Below are 9,597 nucleotides of genomic sequence, written 5' to 3'. Positions count from 1 at the left end.
AAACGCCAAATTGTGGCCATCTCTGCTTTACTGCTTGTCACAGGGCAAAAAGTATAAACCAAAAGATTGCTTTCAGAAGAACTCCTCTTGAACTGGCCATATACAAAATTCTGATTTAAAGCAGGCAGGTATTTGCAGTCCCTGGAGCATTACAGTCTCCTTTGCACCTATTCTTTAGGTTTTGGAGCAGTGTTGCGTTTGCATGCTTGCTTTCTACAGCAAGAAAGGAAGACACGAACAATGGTAAACTTTGTATCACAACCCTCATAAGTTAAAAGCCATCTTAGCTTTGTTTTAAGCCAGGCACAGAAATTATAAAGCAGCTGTGTCCCGCAGGCAAGTCTGAGAGAACTCACACATAGTCACTTAATCTGTAGCCGCTATGGGAAGCAGATGTCCGGGAAGAGGCATGGTTTCCCCCGCAGGCGGCTGGTGGTCTGCAGGAGGGGGCAGCCCTGGGCACGCCGCCGGGCCGTGGCGGCCGGGGCGCGCTGCTGCCCGCGCACAGGCTGGAGGCGCAGAGCAGCGCACCACCCAGGATGCTCAGGGAGGCGGAGGCGAAGCCGAGGTAGAGCGCTTGCCCTATCTCGTACTTCATGCCGCTGGGCAGCAGCGGGTTGTAGAAGTCGGCGACGACGTCGCTTGTGGTCCAGGAGACGGGCACCAGGCAGAAGAGGCCGGCCAAGATGAACGCGACCCCCCCTGCGACAGCGGTCGGCGTTTTGGCAGAGGTGCCCTTGGCACACTGCGTGCACTCCATGCCCACCACAGCCAGGGCGCACGCCAAGGCGGACAGCACGGAGGAGATGACCATCATGGCACGGGCGGCTCGCAGGTCCCGTGGCAGCGCCAGCTGGGACCGGTGGGCTTGGCACTGGTAGATGCCGGTGCTGTGCCAGACGCACTCCATCCACAGCCCTTTCATGTACGCCACCGCTGTTATGATGTTGGTGCCCACGTGTGCCGTGCGCCACCAGTGTGGCAGCAGGGTGGCAATCAGGGTCCCGAGCAGACCGAGCAGGCTGAGGAAGAAGCCAAGCAACTGCAAGGCCATGCTTGCCATGTTAATGTTTGTCCGGCCCGGTTCCCTTAATAAAGCACCTTCGCTCGAATCCCTTCGGAAAACACGGGCTTTTCTTGGGAGATATGCAGCTGTTTTACTTTGACACCTTCTGTTCTCCTAATAAAAGGTAACTGAGGGAAAAAGAAGTTAATTATTGCCCAAACGCATTACCTCTCCAACCAGTAAGGTGCATTTCAAGTGCAGTTAGTGCAATAATTAGCATAGTTGTCGCTGTTAATCGTACTTTTGTGGAAGTAATGGGAAAGCAAGCTTCCCTCTTCACTTATATAAACAGTCTTCTACTGCCCACTGGGAAGGAAACTCACAAAAACTTATGAAATGGAAAAAAATATTTTAAATTCAAATATTCTCCTTCCCAGCAGACTCTTCAAAAAAACAAACATGATTTCCTTTCTAAAGCAGAGAATTAGCTAGTGTTAACACTTAGAATGAATGAGATTTATAAAGTAGGGAACTGCAGGTTGCTTTACATGATGAAAACATTCCCAGAAGGTCACAGCAGGACTACAAAAACAATAAGGGTATATTTGCTCAAACTACGGAGCAAAGAGAGTGATTTAAAACCTGTGGAAGAGCATAACAAGTATTGGATTAAAGTTGCTTTCCTGACATGCCAGTATTTTTTGAGGTTGCATTTTAATAAAGCAACTCAAAGGGGAATAATTTTCATTTGCCTCTGTAGAGTTTCAGTTTATGATTTTAGGTTGTGGGCTAAATGACAGCATGTGAAACCAGATGTACATCATGGAGCTTCTGAGGAGCAACACCTTCACAGTTTCATTGTCTATAAATTCTAGCAGAAAAACAARGAATAGGAACTCTTCTTTCTGTATAAATTGCAGTTTAAGTGATCTTTTCCAACGGCTGCCTTGCAAGGTCTGTTATACATCACGCATTATGTGTGTGGGCAGAAACATGATATTTTAATATATAAAATAACTGTTGCATCAAAATCCAACTTGGAATTCAGAAACAGAAACAATTTCAGGCTCCAATCCTGCAAAGAGCTATGTGTGTGCTGAATGCATGTACGTAAGAGAAAGCATACGTGTTTGCAGGACTGCGCCTTAACAGGCAAAGGGAAGAAAAGCATCTGGCAAAACTAATGAAGACCATTAGAAAACAAAATAACGCAGAGTGACAAAAGTGAAGGCTGCTTTACATTCACCCTATCTCACTAATGAAGCAGGACTGCTTGAGGTGTGTATCAGTGCTGATTTTAGTCTTCAGATGACATCATGGCATACACTGACTTCTGCATAACAAAAACATGGAATGTCTCTTCCCAGAACAACTCAGACTCTACCTTGGACATTGTGCCAAAAGAAAAAAAAAATTTTAATGCAGGGATTATTTAGGCTAGGCAGGGCAGCAATAGAGAGTGGAAGACAAACTCGTACTTACACACATTCTTTTTCATTTGTTTGGAGCGTGTCTGCTATGCATAGACATAGGGTGGGAAGGAATCCAATATTGGATAGGACCTGTGGAGAAGTACCTGGCCCTGTGACTGCAAGGGAAGAGAAGAATCAAAGACTGGCTTTGCATTAGCTTGGCTAATTTTAGGAAGGCATTTTACTGCTTTTGGGGCTTCGTGGCCTTTCAGATACTCTGCACGTAATGCTTAGATGAAAATAACCTATTTTATGTGGTAGTTGAAATAATTTACCTGATTTTCAAATAGCCAGAAAAATGCAGAAGTTTTGATAACACAAATCATTGTTCCAGGTACATGCCATTGAATCTCTCTGGATTCTGCCAGGGAAGATCACGTTGCAGATTTCTTTCTCTTTGTCACAGCTATCACAGAGTATTTGATACAACGAGACACACATTAGGGCCAAGCGCAGCTTAGAGGAGCACAGCCAGGAGCAAGCAAAAGGGGTATCTCCAGCAATACCGAACCTGTGATTTCTGTTCCCACCATTTGCTTAGGTAAGAGCTCTAGAGCGCCTCAGCCTTTGTTTGTCTCTCAGTGTATTTGGTTTTGGCTCATATGCTAAGCATAAGGAAAAATAAACAGTATTTTCCCTTTTTACATTACAGTTTGTTTTCTGTGAGGTGTACCATGGTAGTATCTAAGCACAGTACATATTTTAGAGAATTTATCCTTATAATACTGCTCCAGGACCAGGGAGAACTAGACAGGCATCTGGGGCACTGCAGGAGAGTGAGGGATTTAGTCAGGTCCCACGGGAAATCTGTAATTGAACTGGAAATGGAACTGGGGTCTCCTGTGTCCCCATCCCAGGTCCTAACCCCAGCACCACCTTTCAAATAAATCTCAGGTCTCCACAAACTCTGACAGACCATCACTCCCTTGGTATTTTTCCCTGTGCATGTCTGCAGAGAAGTGGAACCCAAGATTATGCTCTGTCCAATTACTCAGTACGCACATTTTATCTGTGTATTGCACACCATTCAAAGGAATGCTCTAGGCTACTCTTGTATGCTTGCAAATAGGCTTTCAAGGTCAGGCATTAGACTTTGCAGCTAATCCCAGAGAGAACAGGGTATAAAAGGTAAATGTGATTTACACCACCCGTCACAGGAAATGGACTTCCATTTTAATGGAGGTCAGAATACTCTGGGGCTTGGCAGCAGCTATTTTTAGATATCATTAAGGTGTTATTTTTAAACATTAGCTATTAAGAGCCTTCTAATTTAGGAAACTGGTGTTAATTAGCCGCACTTGCTTGATGTCAAGTTTTCCACGTGCCTTTCTTAGTGGATGCCAGCTGCCCCTGGCATTCAGTAATACTTTAACTGCCGTAGAACAATCTTCTGCTCTCTACTTAAGTGGCAAAAATAACAATAACTTAACACATTTATCTCTAAGAACATCAATGGCCTCATTAAAATATCTTGCCTTACAGCTTTATTCCTAAGTGGTTGTGCTAGGAACACGACTATTACAGCAGAATTAGGTGAGTGGCTGATTGAATATTTCTTGTGGGTTAAACACAAGAATCAAAACAAGCCACCTTTCTGCATGGATGGTGTTTGCTGTTATTTTTTAGAGAACACAAGCCAGCAGTGAACTGAGMCGACCTGGGAATTGAGTGAACCAGAGCCAGCTTTAGGAGGAAGCAAAGAAGGCAGCTGTCTCAGGTAGCAAAGGAGAAGGCTGGTAAAATGGCTCCTTACTTCTACRGGGAGCCAGTGGTGTTACCGCCCAGTGTACCGTAGCCAGGGTGGACAGGAACAGCCTGCTCAAACCCAGTCGGCTGCTCGGACTGCTCGTCTCAACCTCTGGCTTGCTCTGGCAGAGCCCTGCAGCCCTGCTGCTGCTGTGTGCAGTGCTCATTCCCCTGTGCCCCCATTAGCCACAGGGGTGTCTGTCTGTACCCCACCAGCAGCAACACAAGCAACACTTGCAGATCTCCCAGGCTCTCCTCCAAGCCCGTCATCTCAGACGCATTATTTTGTCTTTATCCTCTCGGTGCAATTTGGCCTAGACTGGCAAGAAGCTTTGCGCCGGCTCTGAGCTGAACCCGTGCAGCAGACCTGGTTTGATTAGCACTGATATTTTGCTGGCATACACTGAGTGATGGATCCTAATGTCAAGACCCCATAACTGCACCATGAAAAGAGCAGGTCGGCATGCATGTTTTGTCTTCATGGCATAGCCCATCTGAGCACTGCACAGTTGTAAAATAATGTGAAAATTTGCGAAGAGAGACTATGAAACATTTGAATTTCCTTGCTCTGCCAGCTCATGCCAGCTCTCTTTTTATGAGCACAAGGGTTGGAAAGCCAACCTTTCCATATAAACTTTTCTTTTGTCTGAGGCTGGTTTGGTATAAGAACAGCTATAGCTGAGATAGACCCATGGCTGTTCATTACACTGTGCTATATCACAGCTGTGTTAGCCTTGCGAGACATGTCTCCAAATTAAGCCCTAATTAAATAGCAGAAACTGGTGTCACTAATCTGAGTATCTACCCAGCATTAAATAACAGATGCATGCTTTACTGCTGTCTTTTTCATTGTTTCTCCTTTTACTATTTCCCTACCCATATCAGTCTTATCCTTTTGTTTCTGTTCTCTCCAAGCCCTTTCTCCAGACCTGTGAAATGCTTCTTCTTATGCAGATTATGGCTGTGGTGCCTCTCATCCCCAGGGTTGCAGAAGGTTCTGCCAATGAATTTTAATTCAGTGATTTCTGTATTTCTCCGTGTATCCTTACCTATCTGTGTTTTCACTTTGCCTCCTCAAATTCTCTACTCAAAAACTCAAATTCCCTCAAAAACTCTTAGAATCTGGCAATTTCAGCATCTGCAGTGCAAGCACAAAGTGGTGAGAATAAGTTCTGCCTTGACTTGGTGATATCCTTTGCCAATATCCATCCAGGCTGCAGAGCAGGGAAAGGTCAGGCCTGAAGTTCTCCCCATTGTGGACTTCAGTTGAGCCTGTCAGTGTATATGCTCATTTTACGTGCTTGTTTAATCCTGTTTAATCCCACACAGCCTGAATTCTTGAAGCGGGGCACATGTCTCAGTACCAGCCAGATCAGAGCTTTAAGGTATGAGCATGTACAACTTTTGCAGGACAGCGAGGGCAGCTGCCCATTGCTAAACACTGAGCCTGGCCATTTCCCCTCACCACCAGGCCACTCAATTGCTGACTTTTTCTGAAATGTTTTTAGGGGGAAAAAGTTGGCGGGTACTTTTCAGTCTGTAAGAGATCCCTCCATGTATGYGGACGTGGGTGGGTAGATCTGAAGGGAAATAAGGCCTTCAGGGCTCACAGCAAAGTTCTTTCTTTTTTCTTTTTTTTTTTTTCTAAGAAGAAGAGATTAGGAAATCAATAAAAATTTGAAAGGCACATTGTAACCAACCCTGATCTGACACCTTCTCTAACCCCTCCCTTCTGTGAACTAAGTCCTAACAGCAAAGCTGACATTGATCACTGTAGCACAGCTGTGGCTCTGCCAGATGTGCAAGAGGAACGTTAACCCCTGTTCAGATTGGTAAAACTTTCCAGAAATTTTCATGTGCCGAGCTGTTGGGCTTTAACCAGTCTTGTGCTGTCTCACTGCTTTCTCCTACCAGGACTGGACCCTTGTCACATGCACCAGCGTGATCTGTTTGCGTAGCTTTTGCAGGTATCTGTTTTTGCTAAGGGTGTTGTAAGCTGACAGAGGTATTTCCATTCATTTTTTGTTTCTGTGTGAGAGCAATCATACATTATCTCTGCACCAGTTTCTGTTGGCTTTAAAATGATCTCAGTTTGAAACAGTCTAGAGGGGACTCCATATCTCTTCCTATCACAGAAGTATTTAACTGTTTAGGTTGTGGTGTTTGGTGTGGTTTGGGKTTTTTTTATGTTTTGGGGTTTGTTTAGGTTTTTTTAAGGCATCAGCCAAAAGATTTGTCTTTACCCTGCATTTACATAAATATTAATAGACATRGAAAAACTAGGAAGTCCACAAGGGGATAAGGATCAGGCTGACTTTTTGATCCCACATGATTTTAGGCCCCAACTTTAGGAGCCTTGTCACCTCCATCCTCCAGAGAGCCAGTGGGTACTTTAGGGAGTGGCTGAGATGCCAGGTGGGATGAAGGGCCTTGGAGGGCTGGTACCATCTTCCTGGGGCTGCCGGAGGTGGCCGGGAGGACCTGGCCCCCTCCCCGAGGTGCTCCAGGCAGGCGCCTTGTGTTAGGTTGCCTGACGCCAGACCGCGGGGACCGGGACTGCACCGTGAAGAAGGCTGCATGGTGTCAATAGATGAGGGACTCTCCCCAGAAATGCTATATATAGATATGTATATATTTCCAAACTTGTGCGTATAGGTCTGTTCATCTACAAACTGTAGAATTACAACTACACCACCAAAACTGCTCATCTGGACCAGAGCTTTAAAAGAGTCTGGTGGTTTCGAGCAGCTTGGGTTTTGGGTGCTCATCTGGAGATACCTTCAAGCGTTCAAATCTACCATATGGTAGTCAGGTCCCTGTTTAAGCCCTGACTAAGAACTGGGAAAGTTAAAATCATTTGTCACATCTGTAACTGGGTCTCAAGGTTCACCCATAAAATCTGCTGAAAAAAGAATCAAAGGGCAAAATTATCTGAGAGCTAAGCTGTGATTATATAAAAATGATCATTGTTTTCAGACAGAGGGAGACATGCATATAGTTATTTGGTTGGCAAATGAACAAAAGCTCTTGTGCTTGGACCACTTGCAGCTCATGTGCTCTGAGTTTTTGCTGAATGCAGTTGAGGTTGCTGGTTTTGAATGAAAATAAACATCCACGATGTGGTAGGGGCACCTCCATATCGTATAACATGGAGGAAGATATGATGAATGGTACATTTACAAAATGTACTTCATACAATGTGTCTACTTAATATCATAATAAATAAAGGATGGAATTAATGTCTTAAAAGAGCATTGTAACTGATATACACTTTAAACCATAATTTCTTTCAGAAAGTCACTACTTCCACTGAAATTGGTTTACTGAATCTAAAAGATGTTTGTTTGCCTATGGGACTCTGCTAGATGAGTAAGCTTAACATACTGGAAATAACAGACTCTTATGTGTTGACTGTGGCTTTGGAAGAAACTGTGCTGGAGTTGTTAGTACATGTCTGGGTAATCTTAATTTAGCTCCTTCTGCATACATATTATGAAGTAGTGTGTACGTGCATGATAAAATACCTTTTTCTTCTTTACAGCCCATCCCTCATTCAGCCTAGAGTGATGGATTATATACAGGGAAGTGGAATGAATGAGGCTGCTGTCAGGGACACTTTATCCACATTATGCCACAAAGTTCCTGTGAGCTATTGGACAAATCATGGAAACCATTTTCATTTTCAGGGGGTACCAGACATGACAAGCATAATGATTAATAACTTGGGTGGGAGAAGGGACTAGATAATGTGCTATGAAATACTCAGTACTATAAAAATCAGGTGCCTGGCTTTACTTGCTAAGCTCTAAACATCTGATAATTTGGCTTTTCTTCTCCACATGTGAAATGGAAATAATTTTAATTGAGGGTAAGTTCATTAATGTTTGAAGAAATTAAGTGTTGCAGTGAGACCACCAAGATATTATTCTATACTTAATATAGCATTTTACTGGAAAGCTAATATRTAAGGAAAAGGCAAGACAAGAGTTCCTCTCAGTGTTTGCTGAGGGKTGAAATAATTTGTAGTGTTTATGCATGGTATTGACATGCAAACAAATTTCTGCAAAATAGGGAAACATGGGAACTGGAACTCTAAGTGTTCGTGTACCAGCATCTTTGGGGACCTTTTTCTTCCAGAATGAAAGTAGCCAAATCAACATCAAAACATCTCCGCATAGCTTAGTATTTGAAACAACCATATGCATTTTTGGAACGTGATCTGCTGGAACCAGGGAAAGGCTGTGTGTAGGCTGAGCTTTTATCAGGCCTCCAGATTAACAGGCCACCACATCTGCAGAGCGGGTTGAAGCCCCAATGACGCAGAACGGACTGGGGGTTCTGCACCCTGGAGGATTCCTGTATCCCAGCATTAGCTGGCAAATTAATTGCTGCCCAGTCAGATTACAAAAGTGTAACAGCTAAAACAGAGTATTTGTTACCCTGGAACACCAAGAGATGACGGAGCCCTTTTACCCCGAATGGTAGAAGCCTTTGGGCCAGGCTCTTAGCTGGTATAAAGCGACGTCCTTCCACTAAAGGAAGCAAGTGGAGCTACATCAATTTACACTGCTGCAGCATTTGGCTTCTGTGTGCTTGGGAGGTAGAGGTTTTGAGCTCTATTCCCCCGCTGTGCACGTGTGCAGTTAGCTGGCTGCCCATTGTGTCCAAGTTATTACAATTTATGACCAGAGACTGTTGGGCCTGCAGAGCCTGCCAGTGGCACGAGTGTTCCCCTCAGGTTATTCTTGGGTGATTTTGCCCGGTCCATTTTGAAATGACTCAAGCCTTGGGGTTCCTAACATTTCCTGTGGCGGGCTCCTCTACAGTCTGCTACACTTCAGAGTATAAAAACACATCCTGAGAGCCAAACTAAATTCTCATACTCTTTCTCCTAGCCATGTTTCCTTGAATCAGCCTAAACAAGTTACCTCTTTAATACATTTGTCCCGCAAATACCTCTTGATAGCTATCATGCCTTTTTTATTATCCATGTCACACCTAGGCTGACTCCCTCTTCCCCTTCTCCCCGCACTGTCATGCTATTGACATTACTTAATAATGCTTAGAATAGTTTTCAACCCAATTTAATTTCATCTTTGTTGTAAGGTTGTGTGATGTATTGCATTTTATGTTGTGTTTGCCCCAGGACAGCTTTTCTCTTCAGCCATGACATAAACCAATCTGCAAAAGGGATTGTGCTATTCAGTCTAGCACAAATCTGTTCATCACAAAATGCTTGTGTTTATTGTTCCTGGCCAGTGTTACCCTTTGGTACAGGTGGCTTCAGCAACTCCTTCCTAATATCTGACCTATTATTTGTCAAACATTGAAATTAAATTTACCAGGCTGCCATCACAGAGCATAACCTGTTAG

At 44.1% G+C, this 9,597-nt stretch overlaps 1 protein-coding gene across 1 annotated transcript; it reads right to left on the bottom strand.

The window, feature by feature from the left end:
* Positions 1–352: 352 nt before the first annotated feature.
* Positions 353–1,063, bottom strand: CLDN14 (claudin 14). Its single transcript, XM_026077676.1, has one exon. The coding sequence runs from the start codon at positions 1,061–1,063 to the stop codon at positions 353–355; it is 711 nt and encodes a 236-aa protein (XP_025933461.1).
* Positions 1,064–9,597: the final 8,534 nt, after the last annotated feature.

The sequence above is a fragment of the Apteryx rowi genome, unplaced genomic scaffold, assembly GCF_003343035.1.
Source record: "Apteryx rowi isolate R43461 unplaced genomic scaffold, aptRow1 scaffold_46, whole genome shotgun sequence".
In the NCBI taxonomy this organism is placed as follows: Eukaryota; Metazoa; Chordata; class Aves; order Apterygiformes; family Apterygidae; genus Apteryx; species Apteryx rowi.
Note: the sequence above shows the minus strand (reverse complement) of the source record. Positions and strands in the feature narration are given on the sequence as shown.